Below are 21,943 nucleotides of genomic sequence, written 5' to 3'. Positions count from 1 at the left end.
CTACAGATACGCCGCGTAAGTGCAAATATGCGCCGTCGTATCTATGCGCCGGACTCTGAAACCAAGTTAAGCCTGAAAATAGGCTTCATCCGACCGACGTAATTTTCCTACGCCGGCGTTCAGTGGGCGCATATTTACCCTGGCCGCAAGGGGCTGCTCCCATTGATTTCCTATTCAAATATGTAAATGAGGGAGGTACGTCGATTCACAAATTTACTTGCGCCCGGCGCATAATATACGCGGTTTGAGTAAGTCATACATCCGGCGTAGAGTTATTCCACATATAGGAGGCGCAACCCATGCAAAGGTATGTACCAGGGAACACAGCCGTCGTATTTTACGTCGTTTACGTAGTACGTGAATATGGCTAGGCATAGGTTACGTTCACGTCGTAGACAGTGATTCGACGTATCTTAGGCAGTTGTTTCCGACGTGATTCTGAGCATGCGCACTGGGTTGCGTCCACGGGACGGCGCATGCGCCGTTCGTTTTAAGTACTTGTATGGCGCTCGGCCCATCATTTGCATGGGGTCACGCCTCATTAGCATGGCTCACGCCCACTTCCACCTACGACGGCTTACGCCGAGGAAACCCAGCGCAGTTTGGGAGGCAAATACTTTGTGAATTCGGTGCTTGCCTCTCTGCGCTGCGTCGGCGTAGCGTATATTCGATACGCTACGCCGGCATAAATATGCGCCGATGTATGTGAATCCGGGCCATAGTGTCTACAAACAATGGGATATTTTTTATTTGATTTTTTTTTACTAGTAATGGCTGCAATCAGTGACTTATAGTGGGACTGCGATATTGCGACAGACAGTCGGACACTAACTGACATTTTTAGAGGATCAGTGACACTAATACAGTGATCCGGGCTAAAAGTATGCACTGTCACTGTACTAAGGACACTTTCTGGGAGGGGGGTTAAACATCAGGGGCGATTAAAGGGTTAACTGTGTGCCTAGCCAGTGTTTTTTGTGTACTGTGGGAGGTTCTTTCACGTAGGAAAGGCATGAATCCATTTCCCCAGTGTGCAGGAACACAGGATCCATGCCTTCCCTACTGACAGAATGGCGATCTGCCCTTTTTAAATAGCCAGAACGCCGTTCTGCCTCTGAACTAGATGATAGGCGCGTGCTGGTGGACATTGAGTCCGCCGGTACCTGCATTCAGCTCCTACTGTATACCACTGAGCTTGCTGCCTCCCTGGTTAGTACTTCTCCTTGTAGCACTGGGGGTCCCTGGTTAAAATCTCAGTCTACATGATATTTGCATGTTCTCCATGTGCTTCCATGGGTTTCCTCTTGCACTTTAAAGTGGTTCTAAAGCCTTAAGGTTTTTTTCCTTAATGCAAAACTTCTGCATGCAGTCCCCCCTGCTGTATCCCCCTTAGGCTAGGTTCACATCTGTGTGGGTGGTTCCTGCTGTGGCTCCGCACCTGTTCCTGCAGCCGTAACCACCTGCACAAAAAAAGCAGGAGATGTGTGCAGGTGCTATTAATCCCAATGACACGCCACGCGCACTTACCTGAGCCTGATCTCCCTCCCTCCCATTCTAGGCAGATTGATAGCGGAAGAAACCATTGGCTGTCAATCCAATCCTGTAATGAGGGGGCGGGGTCTGAACCGCACTGTCTGTGTCAATAGCCACAAACAGGGCAGCTCAGGTGTAAGCCTGCATGAGTGCCCCCATAGAAAGTGTCTTTCTATGGGGGTAACTCGCCAAAGAGGAGACGCCAGGAGCGCCAGTGGGGGGACCTCAGAAGAAGAGGATTGGAGTTGCTATGTGCAAAACCATTGGACAGAGCAGGGAAGTACAACATGGTTTTTATTTTAATAATACACCACCAAGAGCTGGGACATACTTTCCGATCCTGTGATTGGCCTGACCTGCTGGCTCCCAATCATGAACAGAAACCAGGAGCTGTCTGTGACAGCTCAGTAACTGAGCTAGAAGCCCACAGTAAAGCACACTCTCAACACTGAAACCCCCCCCCATGGTTGCTTATTTTCTGCATGTGGGTATTATAACCCACCCTCTATGCTGCCTCACATATGCAATAAGTGGTCTTCAAAAGGTTAGGGACCTTGGATTGTAAGCTCCTTGAGGGCGGGGACTGATGTGAATGTAAAACACTGCCTCAATTGCCAGAGCTATATAAATTCCTGTAATCAATAAATACATATGTATATAAATAAATAAAAGCCCGCACAAAGCTCAATTCTTTTTGATCTGGCAAGAACATCAAACCGATGAGACAGAAATGGGCACTATTAGGTAGATTCAGTAAGAGTTAGGCCAACTTATCAGTAGATAAGCCGACCTAACTCAGAATCTACGCCGACTTATGTTTAAGCGTATGCTCAAACAGAGATACGCTTAAACATATCTAAGATACGACGGCTTGCGCCGTCCTATCTTAGATTGCAATATTTTGGATGGCCGCTAGGTGGCGCTTCCATTGCGGTCGGCGTAGAATATGTAAATGAGGAGATACGCCGATTCACCAACGTACGCCCGGCCGACGCCGTTTATGTAAGAGATAGGCCGCGTAAAGTTAGAGCCAGGCTTTATTGGAATAGTAATGTCAAGTATGGCCGCCGTTCCCGCGTCGAAATTCTAATTTTTTACGTTGTTTGCGTAAGTCGTCCGTGAATCGTGATTTACGTCCACGTCAAAATCAATAGGCCCGTGCGGCGTACTTAGCCGCAATGCACACTGGGATATGTAGGCACCCGGCGCATGCGCAGTTCGCAAAAAACGTAAAAAACGTGAGGTCAAGCGCTATTGACATAAAACACGCCCCCCTCAAACACATTTGAATTAGGCGCCCTTACGCCCGCCGATTTAGGCTACGCCGACGTAACTTAGCAGGCAAGTACATTGTGAATCATGTACTTGCCTCGCTAACTTACGGCGGCGTAGCTTAAATTCCTTAAGCTACGCCGCCGCAAAGTTACGCCAACGTACCTGAATCTAGCTATATAAGTGTAGAGAGGCCAAAGAAACATTGGTATGGTCCAAGCTGACCAGGTGCCAAGTTGTGCTCTCTTACCTGCAGAGGGAAAATGAGAGCTGAAATCTGATTGGTTACTATGCATTGAAATTTTTATTTTATTTTTGTGGTGTCAATGTTGGCTTTCATTTAAAGGCCTTTTCTAAAGAAAACGAACTATCGTCAATGTACCCTGCCTTTAGAAACCAGTCAGTTGGTTTCTGTTTGAACTTGGGACACCTTTTTTGAATGCCTTTATTTTGTATGTCTAAGGCTGACGTATTGTCAGCAAAGAAAGGTTTCCTTTGCTGTCTTCTGCTACTTGCAGCTGCTGATATCTGGTTTTTACACGCTTTTTAAAAATGCATTTGTTGTCTAAGCATTTTCAGGAAGAGATCCCTGGCGTTCAGCGGCAGTTTAATTTACCGCAATGCTTTTGTCAGTCTCATCTGACATGATGTTTGAATGCGGTTTTTGAATTTTTGATATGTCGCTACCGAGTTTTTCTAGATGTGATTTCATGTTCTGACCACATTGAAAGGCAGCCAAATGCATCTAAGAATACACAGCTAAAATATATATATATATATATATTTTTTACCAACGTATTGAAGGTATTTTTATATTTTTAGAAGCGTTACAGCACAGTCAGATGGGTCTCAACAAACAATGGATATGCATTGGTGTGTAGAAACTGGTTGCTTTGCCATTTAGGCCCTAATCACGCATAGTGCGGTGACCTGTACCGGATGAACGCAGGTCACCGCTAGTTTACAAAGAAAACAATTGTGTCCTATGTGCCCTGTTCTCAATGCAATGCAGCCCAGAGGTGCGGTGCAGTAAGCTGCTATAAAATGCAGACATGCTACATTTTATCGCAGCACACAGGAACAAGCCGCATGTCACCCCTAAACTCTGCATTCTGTACATAGCGCACCCCTAAACTCTGCATTCTGTACATAGCGCACTCCTAAACTCTGCATTCTGTACATAGCGCACCCCTAAACTCTGCATTCTGTACATAGCGCACCCCTGAACTCTGCATTCTGTACATAGCGCACCCCTGAACTCTGCACTCTGTACATAGCGCACCCCTGAACTCTGCACTCTGTACATAGCGCACCCCTGAACTCTGCACTCTGTACATAGCACACCCCTGAACTCTGTACGTAATGCACTCTGAAACCCTGCACTCTGTACATCGTGTACCCATGAAACCCTGCACTCTGTACATAGCGCACCCCTGAACCCTGCACTCTGTACATAGCGCACCCCTGAACCCTGCACTTTATACACAGTGCACCTCTGAAGCCTGCACTCTGAAACCCTGCACTCTGTACATAGCGCACCGCTGAACCCTGCACTCTGTAAATAGCGCACCCCTAAACTCTGTATGTTACGCACCCCTGGACCCTGCACTCTGTACATAGTTTGACACCCCTGTCCCCCCTGTACTTGCCTCCGAGGCTGCTGAGTTGTCAGTACCCAGGCAGCCAGTTCAGCAGTCCAGGGATTTGAAATCCCCGCTCCTCTCCCTCTTCTCCATCAGTGCTTCCAGGATGGATCAGAGCATTTCAGTGTGATGATGCTGACCGATCAGAATTGCCTTGGTCCATCCTGGAAACATTACACTGAGAAGAGGGAAAAGAGCGGAGATGGTGGGGGTGGGACGGGGGAGGTAAGGAGGTTGTACGGTGTTAGTTCACCTTTTCATTGAACTAACACGAACTTCTGAAAAATACAATTCTTCCATTGAAACTATCATTCTAGCAGTTAGCCATACCATTCATAGTTGGCCAAAAATTTCAGCTGTTGACTTTCGTAAATCAAAATTCAGTTGGTTGCACTGACCTATTGAATAGGCAAGAAGGCTTTTCATTCTGTTAAAGCATATTTGCAGTAGGAAGAGTTAATTGGCGAAATGCGTGTTACCTTTTTAGCGGCTCTGTGTGTGTTTCTCTACTATGCTCTCCCCCCCACCCTTCCCCCAACTGACTCCCTCCTCCCTGCCAGCATTTTTATTACAATGTAATTTCTTGTCTTTTACCATTAATATTGCGAGGATTACCCTAGCTGGCCCCACTGCGGAATGCTGTGTCACTTTACTGTTATTAAATCCATCCTAAAACTGCTTTATTATTCACCGTCTCTCTCTCTCTCTCCCATCTTTTAATTTAACCCCCTTCCTCTACCTACTGCCTCCCCCCCCCCCCCCCCCTTACTTCCCTACTGCCCTCAGAAGGCCGAGTCGGCGGACCCCCAGACTATCCGAGAAAGAGCAACCGTCTTGCAGACCAAGTTTGAAGATTACATTCATGCCAGTCCAGAGGCCGCTTTATGGGCAAAGAAAGGTAAGGAAGGAACTGCCAACATTTTCTGGTCTTTATGTTATTCATTTACTATAAAGTGCACCTGTCATCTTACTGTTGACAATATACTGCAAATTGAACGCTACCCGTTTTTTTTTGCAATGATGAACGATTTTCTTGTATTAGGCACGACTGGTAATAATAAAGGGAACTACACTGCATCTGAGCCCCACAAACGAAAAACACAATTCAATTCATTTTTAATATTTAAAGCAAATTTTTCTATACATCCATGTTTCTGTGCTTTATTTTTCTGAGAACCCCCCCATAATTTTTGGTCGTGGACACCTTTAGGCTGCATTCACATTGTAACGCAGCGTACGCGGCGTATTTTGCCGTGATTTGTTTAACTTTTTTTTTTTCCACAAATTATTTCCATTGCTGTCTATGGCCGAACGCCAATGCTGCCTGAAAAAAAGGGTCCGGGACTTGTTTTCAGGCGGCAGGCTTTCGGCGTGAGATGTGAACCATCTCATAGACAGCAATGGGAATTCGCGTATCGAGCGTCGCGCTTCAGGCGTTTTGTCGCCTAGGTGTGAATGCAGCCTAACCACTTAAGACCCCGGACCTTTAGGCAGGTAAAGGACCCGGCCATGTTTTGCGATTCGGCACTGCGTCGCTTTAACTGACAATTGCGCGGTCGTGCGACGTGGCTCCCAAACAAAATTGATGACCTTTTTATCCCACAAATAGAGCTTTCTTTTGGTGGTATTTGATCACCTCTGTGTTTTTATGCGCTATGAACAAAAAAAGAGCGTACATTTTTGAAAAAAAAAAGCAATATTTTTTGCTATAATAAATATCCCCCCAAAAATATATAAAAAAAACTATTTTTTTTGCTCAGTTTAGGCCGATACGTATTCTTCTACATATTTTTGGTAAAAAAAAATCGCAATAATCGTTTATTGATTGGTTTGCGCAAAAGTTATAGCGTCTACAAAATAGGGGATAGTTTTATGGCATTTTTATTAATAATTTTTTTTTTACTAGTAATGGCGACGATCAGCGATTTTTTTATTTTTATTGTGAATGTGACATTATATCGGACACTTTTGACACATTTTTGACGTCCTTTTTTTTCCCACAAATAGAGCTTTCTTTTGGTGGTATTTGATCACCTCTGCGGTTTTTCAGTTTTTTGCGCTATAAACAAAAATAGAGCGACAATTTTGAAAAAAATTCTATATTTTTTACTTTTTGCTATAATAAATATCCCCCAAAAATATATAAAACAATTTTTTTTTCTCAGTTTAGGCCGATACGTATTCTACCTATTTTTGGTAAAAAAAATCGCAATAAGCGTTTATCGATTGGTTTGCGCAAATTTATAGCGTTTAAAAATTGGGGATAGTTTTATTGCATTTTTATTAATCATTTTTTTTTTTTACTACTAATGGCGGCGATCATCGATTTTTTTCATGACTGCGACATTATGGTGGACACATCGGACAATTTTGACACATTTTTGGGACCATTGTCATTTTCACAGCAAAAAATGCATTAACAAATGCAGTTTACTGTGAAAATGACAATTGCAGTTTGGTAGTTAACCACAAGGGGGCGCTGAATGGGTTAAGTGTGACCTCATCTGTGTGGGGGCGGGGCTGGACGTGTGACGTCATTGATCGTCTTTCCCTATAAAAGGGAACACACGATCAATGACAGCGCCTCAGTGAAGAACGGGGAAGCTGTGTTTACACACAGCTCTCCCCGTTCTTCAGCTCCGAGGACCGATCGTGGGACTCCAGCGGCGATCGGGGCCGCGGTCACAGGACCGGGTCGCGGGCGTGCGCCCGTGACCCACGGCTGGACACTTAAGGAGGACATACAGGTACATGCTTGTGCCCAGCCGTGCCATTCTGCCGACGTATATCTCCAGGAGGCGGTCCTTAAGTGGTTAAGTAAGGACAGATGATTCATGTAAAATGTACTTCCTGGAATCCATCTACCCTTAGCTCAGGCACACAGACAGGAGGTACTTCTCCCAGGAAATCTATGCTCCTCTCTTACAGACTCCTGGGATGTACAACATCATTTGCCTAGGCCAGAAACCAGGAAGTAAATGTTGAATAAAACAAATGAATATGATATACTCAAGTCGCCCGGAGCCTCGATGACGTCACTGGGAACGGCACACCAGCTGAAGGAACGGCACAAACGAGCCATCTCTTCAGTGCGCATGTGTCGATGACGTTGGCACATGCGTATACAGTGAATATTTTTTTTTTAAGTTTAGGAGAAATTAACAGTAGCTACAGGTAAGTCTTATTGTAGACTTAACTGTAGGCATATGTGGTTGTAAAGAGGGGTGTTAGCTAAAGTTAGGCTTTTATTCATTAGTCACCTATGTAAAGTCCATCTAAATCTACTAGTCCATTTAACACTACACTCTACGCTATCCAAGGGTGGCTAAGTTGCCCCTCCATAGATACAGTGGAGGTGTGAGTGTAGCCACCCTAAGATAGGAAGTGAGTTATTGGCAGGTGTAAGTAAAAGAAAAAAAGCCTGAAGAAAAGATAATGAATGCTGCCACCACATCCAAGGATTACTAAGCTGCAATATATTACAATTGTTTTGGGGGGTTTAGCTATACCACTATGGCTAATAGAATACAATCACCCTTCTTCACAATCTGCAATGTATGTTGCAGTATCAATTAGGGAAGCACCGATACTAGGCATTTTTACGAGTATCGGTACCCGCGAAAATGCTCCGATACCGGAAGTGACGTCAGTTGGGGCTGGACACCTTCTGTAGGGCTAGGAAGTCGGGCCAGGGCATGGGCATGGCGACCGGTGTAGCAGTATTGGTATCCCGCATGAAGCTGAGCACAGAGCTGCTGCAGCCGAACACAACTGTGGTGAATTAACCGTGGTGAATGCCGAGTGATTGGCTGGATTTTAAAGACACAGGCTGGATCTGGATGCAAGCGGGACACAGCAAGACACAGGCTGGTTGGGAGAAGGGGATGAGGTGTTACACAGCAGCAAGCTGTTTTGGCAAGACACACCCTGAATAAGGGGTGACACGGGGACACAGGCTGGGTGAGGGGGGGGCACAGGGTAGATGATGGGTGACACGGGGACAGAGGCTGGATGAGGTGTTGCACACAGGGACAGAGGCTGGATGAGGTGTTGCACACAGGGACAGAGGCTGGATGAGGTGTTGCACACAGGGACAGAGGCTGGATGAGGTATTGCACACAGGGGGGTGGTGGTACAAAAGGTAATAGCTGCAGAGAATGATTTGATGGGGGTGGCTGGATGAGGTATTGCACACAGGGACAGAGGCTGGATGAGGTGTTGCACACAGGGACAGAGGCTGGATGAGGTGTTGCACACAGGGACAGAGGCTGGATGAGGTGTTGCACACAGGGACAGAGGCTGGATGAGGTGTTGCACACAGGGACAGAGGCTGGATGAGGTGTTGCACACAGGGACAGAGGCTGGATGAGGTGTTGCACACAGGGACAGAGGCTGGATGAGGTGTTACACATGGGGACACAAGCTGGTTGGGGGGGGGGACACAGGCTGGATGAGGGGGACAGAGGTTGGATGAGGGGGGACACAGGCTGGATGAGGAGTGACACAGGGGGATACAGGCCAAATGAGGGGTGATACAGGAGGACACAGGGTGGATGAGGGGTGACACGGGGACAGAGGCTGGATGAGGTGTTACACAGGGGGACACAAGCTGGATGAGGGGGGACAGAGGCTGGATGAGGGGTTACAGAGGGGGACAAACCCCCGCCAAACCACCCTCCTACCTACGCGATAGGTATCGGTAATTGGTATCGACGAGTACCTGAGGTAAAGTATCGGTACTCGTACTCGGTGTTAAACAAGTGGCATCAGTGCATCCCTAGTATTAATAAATCATGTTATTTTTTGGATTAAAAAGTGACTATTTCTTGCCATAGAAAGAAAGAATTGGATGCTCTGAGCTCTTTTATGTGACATAATGCCTAGGCAGAAGATCACATGCTACCATGGTCATTGTGGGTATTATGGGCCAGATTCAGAGAAGAAGTACGCCGGAGTATCTGCTGATACTCCGGCGTACTTTCAAATTTGCCGCGTCGTATCTTTATTTGTAATTCACAAACAAAGATACGACAGCTTTTGGCTAAGATCCGACAGGCGTACGGCTTCGTACGCCTTCGGATCTTAGGAGGCAATACTTCAGCGACCGCTGGGTGGAGATCGCGTTGGGTATGCTAATTAGCTGTTTACGGCGATCCACAAAGGTACGCACGTTCGTCGCATTCTCTTACGTCGTCGCTAGTCGGCTTTTCGCGTCGCAAAGTTACGGCTGCTATTTAGGTGGTGTAACAATAGACGGCCATGTTAAAGTATGGCCGTCGTTCCCGCGTCGAATTTCAATTTTTTCTTTTTGCGTAAGTCGTCCGGGAATACGAAAGTACGTAACGCATGTCGCCGTTCAAAACATTACGTCGGGGCGACGTCATTTCGCGCAAAGCACGGCGGGAAATTTCAAAACGGAGCACCTAACTTGGCACAAAATCACAAAAGGAAAAAATTATTTTACCCAAAGGAAACATTTTTCTTTAGTTCTACTCTCACTATGGTAATACATTTTTTTTTAACTATGTTTTATCAATCACAAATATGCATTAAAAATGATTGATACATTAAAAAATAAAAGAAATAAATAGATTTAATTCAACAAGCTGCTGATGGCATAACATTTTCTTTACATTTTTTTTTTTACAATGCCCATATTGGAAAGAATTTTATTTTATTTTTTACTCCGAATAATAGCGCTATTTGTCAACACTGGCATGTTCCCTATTGACTGATGTGAAGTATGAATTTTAAAGACCACTTGATAATAAAGTAAAGAATTTTTAAAATTAGACTGTGGGCCAGATTCAGAGAACACTTACACTGAACACTTTATTCAGAAAGCACTTGCCTCTAAAGTTGCGGCGGCGTATCGTAAATCCCCCGGCGGAATTCAAATTCCGCGGCTAGGGGGCGTGTACTATTTAAATCAGGCGTGTCCCCACGCCGATCCAACAGCGCATGCGCCGTCCGCAAATTTTCCCAGCGTGCATTGCTCCAAATGACGTCGCAAGAACGTCATTGGTTTCGACGTTAACGTAAATTACGTCCAGCCGTATTCGCGAATGACTTACGCAAACAACGTAAAAAATTCAAAACTCGGAGCGGGAAAGACGGCCATACTTAACATAGGATACGCCGCACTTACCCTTGCTATAGCAGAGGTAACTTTCCGCCGGAAAAAGCCGAACGCAAACGACGTAAAAAAAAAGCGCCGGGCGGTCATTCGTTTCTAAATTGGCGTAAATGCTCATTTGCATATTCGACGCGTAAAAGATATGGAAGCGCCACCTAGCGGCCGGCCTGGAATTGCAGCCTAAGATCCGACGGTGTAAGTTACTTACACCTGTCGGATCTTAGGCATATCTATGCGTAACCTGATTCTATGAATCAGCCACATAGATACGACAGCCGGACTCAGAGATACGACGGTGTATCAGGAGATACACCGTCGTATCTTCTTTCTGAATTTGGCCCAGTGTGTACAGGTCATCAAATGAAGGTGCACTCTGCTTATTTTTATTATTATTATACACGATTTATATAGCGCCAACAGTTTACACAGCTCTTTACAATGTAGAGGGGGGACAGCACAATTACAGTACAGTTCAATACAGAAGGTACAGGAGGGTCCTGCTCGTAGAGCTTACATTCTAAAGGGAGAGGGTGGTGGTACAAAAGGTAATAGCTGCAGAGAATGATTTGATGGGGGTGGCTCGGGGACAGTTAGGTGGGTGTGTGATAGGCTTCCCGGAATAAATGAGTTTTCAGGGATCTCCTAAAGGTGGACAGGGTGGGGGCTTATTGGACATACCTGGGCAGGGAGTTCCAGAGGATGGGAGAGGCTCTGGAGAAGTCTTATGCCCCTTTCACACAGACAGCTGTTTTGCCGCAGCTAAAATCATGTTTATGTTTTGCTGGAATTCAAGACTCCAGGCACAGCGATCAGCTGCATTTGTACAGTGCTTTTAGCTGCGGTTGCGTTTAGCCGCGGCACGATATTGCACGGGGATCCGACTTGGATCCCTGCCAATACCAAGCACTGTGTCTGGTATGAACTCCACGCCAAATTTCAAATAAAAAAACGGCATGGGTTCCCCCTACAGGAGCATACCAGGCCCTTGGGTCTGCTATGAATTTTAAGGGGAACCCCCATACGCAGAAAAAACAGCGTGGGGGTCCACCAAAATACATACCAGACCCGTATCCGAACAGCAGCCCGGCCGGTCAGGAAAGGGGGTGGGGACGAGCGAGCGCCCCCCTCCTTAACCGAGCCAGGCCGCATGCCCTCAACATGGGGGGTAGGTGCTTTGGGGCAGAGGGGCACCCCAAAGCACCTGTCCCCATGTTGATGAGGACAGGGCTTCTTCCCGACAACCCTGGCCGTTGGTTGTCGGGGTCTGCGGAAGGGGGAGCTTTTCGGAATCCGGGAGCCTCCTTTAATAAGGGGGCCCCCAGATGCCGGCCCCCCACCCTAGGTGAATGAGTATGGGGTACATCGTACCCATTCACCTGGTGGAAAAAATGTAAAAAAAAACACACTACACAGGGTTTTTAAAGTAATTTATTAGTCAGCTCCGGGCCCCCCCCCCTCTCTTCTTTAGCTCTTTTACGAGGGGGGGCCCTGCTTCTTAGATGTCTTCTGCCGGGGGTCCCGATCTTCACCGCCATCTAGTTCTCTTCTGCCAGGGGGGGGCGCTTTCTTCTTTAGCTCTTTTACAGTGGCCCCCTCCCGGGCTTCTTCGACGTCTTCTGCCGGGGGGGGGGGGGGTTCCGATCTTCACCGCCCTCTGGTTCTCTTCCGCCGGGGGGCCCCGCTCTCTTCTTTAGCTCTTTTACGAAGGGGGGTGCCCGGGCTTCTGTCGCCTTCTGCCTTCTTCTTCTTCTCTTTGTCTCTTTTTCTCCGGATTCTGATAAGCTCCCCTCCCGCAGACCCCGACAACCAACGGCCAGGGTTGTCGGGAAGAGGCCCTGTCCTCATCAACATGAGGACAGGTGCTTTGGGGTGGGGGGGCCACAGGGCGCCCCCCTGCTCCAAAGCACCTACCCCCCCATGTTGAGGGCATTCGGCCTGGCACGGTCAAGGAGGGTGGGGGCGGCACTCGCTCGTCCCCACCCCCTTTCCTGACCGACCGGGCTGCTGCTCGGATGCTCCTGTAGGGAGAACCCATGCCGTTTTTTTATTTGAAATTTGGCGTGGAGTTCCCCCTCAAGATTCATACCAAACGCAGCTGACACAGTGCACTGCGATTACCTGCGGTTATGTGCCGATAGCTGCGGGATTTGGCAGCTTTACGCGTCCAGTTCTATTTTTTCTATCCGCACAAAATCGCAGGTAACCGTAGTGTGAGAATGATGTCATATTATCAAGGTGTGCGATGGAAAAAAAGTAGCTCTGATGGAACGCATCTACACAAGCCCTTATTGTAATCACAATCATAATTTGTATGCTTTGTCATTGTCCACAGGGTCAGAGGTTTTTGATGCACTTACCCGATGATTAAAAATGATAGACTTTCTGGGGAAATGATTGGGTGGCTGGAGACCATGTGATCTAGGCTCTCTTGGGAGGGAGCAGGGGTGATATAGTTATTCATGGGGAAGAAAGGTACTTGTATTCAAAATAATTATGTGACTTGTAATGTTGGCTTGATAGGTCCACTCAAAGGTTTGCTGGTCACTGATACAATGGAAACAATTATTTTGATCTTGACAATGCCATACAGTTTCATTGTTTGTGAAATCTTGTTTGGTGTATTGGGCAGTTCCACAACTATGGCAGCCATAGATATCACTGGTTGAAGGAAAGAAAATTGCTAGATTCTCCGATCGTTACAGTTAGTGTTGATGAGCGAAATCCCTCCCACAGCGCTATTGTGTTCTGTTAGCGAGGCGCACAGGGAGCCTTCCCCACCGGCAGAATACAATAATCACTGTTGGCAACTATAGCCATCGGCAGTGATCGGACAAAAAAAACACCTAACAGGCTGGTTGTACTAAAGTTGATTGATGGATCGATTTCAGTACAAACAGACTGCCCATAGACAGATCGAAATTCAACCGGTTCCTGTCGAACCGGCCAAATTCCAATCTGTCTAGGGCCAGTGTTCTGTCACTTCCGGTGCAGCTAAGTCACGACCAGCTGGCGTGACGTCAACACTGCACATGTGCAGATTGTCAAAGGTTGAGAAAAATTACAGAACACCACCATGTTGGTGCACCTAAAACATTTATGATTCCCCATTCTTTTGGTAAACTCAGGACCAGATGATCTTCCTCTATAGTTCTATAAAAGGGTCTTTGCTGACAGTCCACCTTGTTATAATAAAATTCCAGTGAGCGGCCGCTGTTTACCAAACTTTACCAATAGGGTGGGGAATCCAAAATGTTTTAGGTGTACTAACATGGCGGTGTTTCTGATTCCCCATCCTAATGGTAAAGTCGGGTAAACAGCGGCCGCTCGCTGGAATTTTATTATAACATGGGGGCCTGTCAGCAAAGACCCTTTCATAGAACTATATGAAGATCAGCTGGTCCCGAGTTTACCAATAGGACGGGGAATCATAAATGTTTTAGGTGTACCAACATGGCAGCGTTCTATAATTTGCGTAGAATACTAGCTCATTATTTTGAAAAATATGTATGGCAGATGATGGACTTTGAAGGCCTATTATATTAAAAATGTTATATTTATTGAAAAAATACATAAAAATCATTGAAAAACATATAGGGGTAGATTCAGGTAGGGGCGCACAATGATACGGCGGCGCAGCGTATCGTATTTACGCCATGCCGCCGTAACTTACAGGAGAAAGTGCTGTATTGACAAAGCATTTTTTTTCCGCAAGTTGCGGCGGCGTAGCGTAAATGGGGCCAGCGTAAGCGCGCGTAATTCAAATGTGGAAGGGGGGTGTGTTTTATGTAAATATATGATGACCTGACGTGATTGACGTTTTGTACGGATGCGCCGTCCGTGTAAATATCTCAGTGTGCATTGCTCCCAAGTACGGCGCAACAACGTATTGGTTTTGACGTGAACGTAAATTACATCCAGCCCTATTTGCGAAAGACTTACGCAAACGACGTAAAAAATTCAAATTTCGAAGCGGGAACGACGTCCATACTTAACATTGGCTACGCCTCCTAATAGCAGGAGCAACATTACGACGAAAACGACTTACGCAAACGACGTAAAAAACTACCACCGGGCGCACGTACGTTTGTGAATTGGCGTAAGTAAGTAATTTGCATACTCTACGCTGAAAACTACGGGAGCGCCACCTAGCGGCCAGCGTAAGAATGCACCCTAAGATACGACGGCGTAAGAGACTTATGCCAGTCGTATCTTAGGCTAATGTCGGCGTATCTAGCTTTCTGAACACAGAAAGTAGATACGCCGGCGCAGATTTGAATTTACGCAGCGTATCTATGGATACGCCGGCGTAAATTCTCTCTGAATCTACACCATAATTTACAAATAAGGCCGTTCCTAAGAATGCATATGATCACGAGGAAATTAGCATGACATAGCACCTATCACCTAAGGTTACAATACATAAATAAAGGTGGAAGACTAGCAACCACTTCCTATTGGTAATTATAACAAAAACCTTGTGGTTTGCAGGAGGTGAAAATGTCATACGACGCTCATCCCGACATGTTGCGCGTTGAAACGCTTCTTCAGGAGCTTTAAAACGAGTTCTACAAAGTAATAATAATAACACAAATTTTACAATAGACAAAAATCACAACAAATAAACAATAAGAAATTATTATTAGTCTTTGCCTTTAGCATGTTTAAGCATTACTACATAGCCCAAAACTGGTCCATTCAAGAGACAAAGGCAAAAAAGTGTAGAAGAGTAGCCTCTTCTGTGCCCCTCTCTGATTTCGTTTTACTTTGTTAGTGGGTTCTGACTTTCTATGAGTTGATGGCTAAGCCCTCTGTCTGGGATTGGCTCACTGGCTAGAGAAAGAACTGTCCCTGTACTAGGGTATGACAGTTGGTGGAGCATGACATAAGGAAAGTCAAGTTCCTGTAACAAAGTGACCCAAATTCACATACAGACATAGAAAAATCTATTTTGGCCAATAAGTGGGCACCTTGGGTGTCTCCCATTAGGCAGGACTTTTGTATAGTGTAAAATGAAAAACAGGTACACTTTAAAGGGTTGTAAAGGAAAAAAAAGTTTCCCTAAATAGCTTCCTTAATTACTGCAGTCCTCCTTCACTTACCTCATCCTTCGATTTTGCTTTTAAATGTCCTTATTTCTGAGAAACCCTCACTTCCTGTTCTGTAACTCCACACAGTAATGCGAGGCTTTCTCCCTGGTGTGGAAAAAGCCTCTTGAGGGGGCAAGCAGGAGGGTCAGGACACTCTCTACTTTGCAGATAGAGAAAGGAGCTGTGTGTTAGTGGGCGTCCTGACACTCCTGCTCGCCCCCTCAAGAGACACTCTCCACACCAGGAAGAAAGTCTCGCATTACTGTGTGGAGTTACAGACAGAAGAACAGGAAGTGAGGGTTTCTCAGAAGAAATAAGGACATTTAAAAGCAAAATGGAAGGATGAGGTAAGTGAAGGAGGACTGCACTAAGGTAAAGGAAGCTATTTAGGGATTTTTTTTTTACCTTTACAACCCTTTTAAAGCTCAGGCCAGACAGGCCTATCTAATGGGGTTCGAATGCCAAGGGTAAAGTAACATTTTCAGTAATCAGCCTGGTCAACCTCAGTTCTCACTGTCTCACTGCAGAGCTGTCAGACAGCAAAGTGATGCTTTTCTTTTTTACTGCTCTGTTTATAAGTGACAATCTCCACCAGCAAGTGAGCGCCATTAATGCTGAGCTGACAATAAGCTCTCCTTATCCGATTGTAGAAAAGGGAGATCATGGCAAAGTGCCGGAGGCTTGGACATTTATTGTCATGAAGGACCCTCAAGGTACGATAGCCATTCTGCAGTGCTAAAGAATTGTACAACCTACTTTGTATCCATCAGTAGTAAAAACAAGCATTCATCCAGAGCTCTATGAGGTATTCCTAAAAACTGCTAGAATTAGAACTGCCACCGGAAGGATGAAGGGAGCAATTTTAGAGAAATAATTACTTCAAAGTCTTTTGTAAGCCAACTGCTGATTCCCAAGTCTATCTATCCTGACAGATATAAAAGAAACCTATTTAATACACAACTCCGTATTCCTGGATAAATCCTTAAATGTATTTTTTTATATGCAAACAGTAAATACCTCAGTTGGACTTGGAACTAGCAGAGCTGGATAAATCTTGGAACTAGCTGGACAAACATACAAATCCGTCTGCTGAAAAAACATGCACTCATGTATGTATTCCATCAGTGTATTTAGATAAATGCCTGAGATTTTAAGGGACAGTTGTACCTCTGGGCATAGGTTCTAACATGGGAACATTTTGGCCTGTGCTGGTCCCCTTCGCTGTCACTGGCGTAAGGAATAGGCTGGCGTTACTGACATGTAAAAAAACTCCCAGCTGTCGTATCCACCTGGAGTTTGTTTACTTGTTCAACTGCACTGTCAGCTTCTTGTGGAAGTGATTTGGACAGCTATAAGGCTGCATTGACACCTAATCGCGGCGTTTTGGCCCGCGAATTGTGGCGACAAATTGCAGCGTTTTGTACCGCGTTTTGCGGCGACAAAACACTGCGATATTAACCCCCAGGTCCACATCTCCTATGCCGAACGCCGAAGCCGCCTGAAAAAAAGGGTCCGGGACTTGTTTTGAGCTTCAGGCGTTCAGCGTTTCGGCATTCAGCGTGGAGATGTGAACCATCTCCATAGAGGGCAATGGTATTTCTCCCCTCCAGCGTATCGAGCGTCGGGCGTAAATACGCCTAGGTGTGAATGGAGCCTAAAGCATGCAGTCGCTTTCACATGTACTGTACTGTAACGTAACATCCAACCTTTGACTAAACCCTCCTTCTCATGCCGCGTACACACCATCACTTTATGTGATGAAAAAAAACGACATTTTTAAAAACGTAGTTTTAAATGACCGTGTGTGGGGGAAAACGTCGTTTTATGTCTTCTGAAAAACGACAAAAAAAATTTGAGCATGCTTAAATTTTTTGTGTCGTTTTTCAAAACGTTGTTTTTTGTGTCACAAAAAATCACAGTGTGTAGCTAAAACGACGTTTAAAACAACGTTTTTAAACCCGCGCATGCTCAGAAGCAAGTTATAAAGCGAGCTTCAATGGAAAAGAGTGCTGAACGTAACCTCGCTTTGCTAGAGCATTTTGAAAAAATGATGGTGTGTAGGCAACGTGGTTTTTGAAAATGAAGTTTCAAAAGCGTTGTTTTTTTACCTCACAAAAAACGTTGTTTTTGAAAATGAAGTTTCAAAAATGTCATTTTTTTACCTCACAAAAATGACGTTTTTTCTCAAAATTTTATTTGTAAAGAAGTGGAGGGGCCGGTCCGAACCGGACCACAGCATATACATACAGTCCAACAGAGTCATCAGTATCAATACATGAACATAGGGAGACAGTAAGACAACATAACGGTAAGGCGTCTCATTCGGCTCTTATCAGTAACTGGTCTCTGTAGGGTCCCTGCCTTCCGAGGATGGCAACAGGAGCCTAAAAGCCTGGGAACCATATCTATTCCCCCGTAGTCTACTCTGGGTAGTCCCGACAGGTGATCTCTGTTTTTTTTTTTCCCCTTTTTAGTGGGCGTACCCGTCTATATGTGGACGTGGATCAAGATTAAGGGCCCGGGAGAACCAGCCTCCTCCTCCATTTTCCGAGTTTTCTGTAAGGGAATGGGGTGTAAGCTTAGTGGGGGTGTAGGGGGAGAGATAGGGAGAAGTAGAGGGAAGAGAAGGGAGAAGAGAGGGAAGGGGGGGTGCTGCGCAGGCAGGGGTGTCCCAAAGCGCCCTTCACGGGCGTTAGTTACATAGTGGGTTTCTGAGGGTCGGTAAATTATTAATGTTTCTCATGTCTCAAGGCTGAGGTCAGTCCTGCTCTCTCAGGGACTGTCCCTCTTCCGAATAAATGACGTTTTTTTACCTCACATAAAGTGATGGTGTGTACGCGGCATTAGACTCCTTGACTGATAAAGTATAGGTTAAAGTGTATGCATAAACCAAGACCATTTTTAGGTTTTGGATACACTGGGGAATAATTAAAATCCCCATCAATCTTTTTGTGTCCCAACTGAGTAGATTTTCCCTCTTTAATTTTCCTGGTGACCTTAAAGCGGTTGTGAAAGTTAACTTGTTTTTATTCATTTCAAACATGTTACACTTTAACAGTAGAAAACCTTAATAAAGGTATTTTGAAGTTCAAAGTACCATAAAGTATCAAAAGTTGTGCCACAGTTCAAGTATCATAGATGAGCACAATATACTTTAAATATAGAAGTGAAAACTCTGTATAAACCATCCAAAAATATAGTTCAGAGACATATTATAAACAATAAATTGCCAGTGTATACCATTGCAAGACATAGGTTTTCGAGTTTCATGAGGTAAAAGCAGACGGAGAGAAGGGAAAAAAAAAAAAGAACAGAATACGGGGGGGGGGGGGGGGGGGGGGGGGGCTGGTGCATGGGTTGGTGGTGTTGGTTTGAGAGGAAGAGTGGTCAAACGGAGTCTAACCATGCTGACCAGATTTTATCATATTTGGCCTGGCAACATCTCTTCATATAAATCAATTGGTATAGAACAGGGGTGTCAAACTCAAATTCATTGCAGGCCGTATCAGCATAATGGTTGCCCTCAAAGTGGCAGTTGCACCTGTAAGACTATTAGCTAGATTCAGGTAGGCAGGCTTATCCTTGTGGCGGCGTAGTGTATCGTGTTTACACTACGCCGCTGTAAGTTAGCGAGGCAAGTACATGATTCACAAAGTACTTGCCTGCTAAGTTACGGCGGCGTAGCGTAAATGCGGCGGGCGTAAGCGTGCCTAATTCAAAATAGGCTGAGGAGGCGTGTTTTATGTTAATTTGGGTTGACCTGACGTGATTGACGTTTTTTTGGAACGGCGCCCGCGTGCATGCTAAGTACACCGCACGGTCCTATTGGTTTTGGACGTAAATTACGTAAATCCCTATTCATGGACGACTTACGCAAACGACGTAAAATTTTCAAATTTCGACGCGGGAACGACGGCCATACTTAACATTACTATTCCAGCTATTTGATGGAATAACTTTAGGCCTGATAATGCGTTACGTAAACGGCGTATCTGTACTGCGTCGGCCGGGCGTACATTCGTGAATAGGCGTATCTAGTGATTTACATATTCTACGCCGACCGCAATAGAAGCGCCACCTAGCGGTCAGCCTAAAAATTACACTTTAGGATACAACAGTGTAAGACACTTACGCCGCTCGTATCTGAGCCTAATTTAAGCGTATCTGGTTACCAGAATACGCTTAAATTAGCGCCGCCGCACATTCAGACTTAGGCTGGCGTATCTACTGATACGCCAGCCTAAGTCTTTCTGAATCCACCTATCAGTATATATTTATGTAGGGTTTTTTCTCAAAGAATAGGTGCAGGAACTCAGCCTTGTGTTTGACACACGTAGTATAGAGAAAGTGCAGAAAACATGTTGGGCCAGATCCACAAAAACCTGACGTAACTTAAAAAATCCAATTTAAGTTACACTGCCTTAAAGTTTCTACCTAAGTGCCTGATCCACAAAGCACTTATCTAGAAATTTCAGGCTGTGTAACTAAAATTCCGCCGGCGCAAGGCGTTCCTATTCAAATGGGGCGAGTCCCATTTAAATGAGGCGCGCTCCCGCGCCGGCCGTACTGCGCATGCGCGAAGTTACGTTACGCCGAGTTTTGAGGATCGCGACGGCTTAAAGTTGCGTCGGGGAAAAAAAAAAATGACAGCGGCATGCATTCCTGAGGGAGAACTCCATGCCAATTTTCAAAGAAAAAACCGGCATGGGTTCACCCCCCAGGAGCATACCAGGCCCTTAGGTCTGGCATGGGTTGTAAGGAGACCCCCCCACGCCGAAAAATTGACGTAGGGGGTCCCCCTACAATCCATACCAGACCCGTATCCAAAGCACGCTACCCCGGCCGGCCAGGAAGGGAGTGGGGACGAGCGAGCGCCCCCCCCCCCCTCCTGAGCCGTGCCAGGCCGCGTGCCCTCAACATGGGGGGGTTGGGTGCTCTGGGGCAGGGGGGCGCACTGCGGGCCCCCCCACCCCAGAGCACCCTGTCCCCATGTTGATGAGGACAGGACCTCTTCCCGACAACCCTTGCCATTGGTTGTCGGGGTCTGCGGGCGGAGGCTTATCGGAATCTGGGAGTCCCCTTTAATAAGGGGGCCCCCAGATACCGGCCCCCCACCCTAAGTGAATGGATATGGGGTACATCGTACCCCTATCCATTCACCTGGAGGCAAAAAGTAAAAGTTAATAAACACACAACACAAGGCTTTTTAAAATATTTTATTATTCTGCTCCGGACGCCCCCCCTGTCTTCGTTATTAGCTCAATTACCAGGGGGGGCTTCTTCTTCCGCTCTCCGGGGGTCTTCTCCGCTCTCCGGGGGGGGTTTCTTCTTCCGCTCTCCGGGGGGGGGCTTCTCCGGACTCCGGGGGGGGCTTCTCCGTACTCCGGGGGGCTTCTTCCATCTTCTCCCCTCTTCCGCTCTTGACTCGGCGAACCCCGGTTCTTCTGCAGCTCTCCGGTGCCTTCTTCTTCAGCGCTGGCTGCCTGCTATGTTTGTGTGTTAGCTCGATTTCAAACAGGCAGCCAGCGCGGTCTTCTGTGACGCCAGGGTCTTCTGGTCTTCTGTTCTTCCGATGTTGCCTCGTCGCCTGTTGTCGCTGTAATGATGGAAGCGCGCCTTGCATCCCATTTATATAGGCATCACCGTCCCATCATGCTCCGGTAGGTACCCACGTGGTGGGTGCCTACCCACGTGCACCCACCACGTGGGTACCTGCCGGAGCATGATGTGACGGTGATGCCTATATAAATGGGATGCAAGGCGCGCTTCCATCATTACAGCGACAACAGGCGACGAGGCAACATCGGAAGAACAGAAGACCAGAAGACCCTGGCGTCACAGAAGACCGCGCTGGCTGCCTGTTTGAAATCGAGCTAACACACAAACATAGCAGGCAGCCAGCGCTGAAGAAGAAGGCACCGGAGAGCTGCAGAAGAACCGGGGTTCGCCGAGTCAAGAGCGGAAGAGGGGAGAAGATGGAAGAAGCCCCCCGGAGTACGGAGAAGCCCCCCCCGGAGTCCGGAGAAGCCCCCCCGGAGAGCGGAAGAAGAAACCCCCCCCGGAGAGCGGAGAAGACCCCCGGAGAGTGGAAGAAGAAGCCCCCCCTGGTAATTGAGCTAATAACGAAGACAGGGGGGGCGTCCGGAGCAGAATAATAAAATATTTTAAAAAGCCTTGTGTTGTGTGTTTATTAACTTTTACTTTTTGCCTCCAGGTGAATGGATAGGGGTACGATGTACCCCATATCCATTCACTTAGGGTGGGGGGCCGGT

At 46.5% G+C, this 21,943-nt stretch overlaps 1 protein-coding gene across 2 annotated transcripts in view; it reads left to right on the top strand.

The window, feature by feature from the left end:
- Positions 1 to 21,943, top strand: part of DDX31 (DEAD-box helicase 31) — a 126,127-nt gene that overhangs the window by 74,892 nt on the left and 29,292 nt on the right. The window contains exon 18 of one of the 2 annotated variants that reach the window (XM_040324423.1): positions 5,238 to 5,346. In XM_040324423.1, coding sequence (XP_040180357.1) covers positions 5,238 to 5,346 — 109 coding nt within the window. Of the gene's footprint in view, positions 1 to 5,234; positions 5,347 to 21,943 lie in introns of both variants that reach the window. The other variant, XM_040324422.1, reaches the window with a different exon arrangement.

Source organism: Rana temporaria, chromosome 9, assembly GCF_905171775.1.
Source record: "Rana temporaria chromosome 9, aRanTem1.1, whole genome shotgun sequence".
NCBI classification, from domain to species: domain Eukaryota; kingdom Metazoa; phylum Chordata; class Amphibia; order Anura; family Ranidae; genus Rana; species Rana temporaria.
The sequence above is the reverse complement of the archived record's forward strand: the minus strand, read 5'-3'. Positions and strand labels throughout refer to the sequence as shown.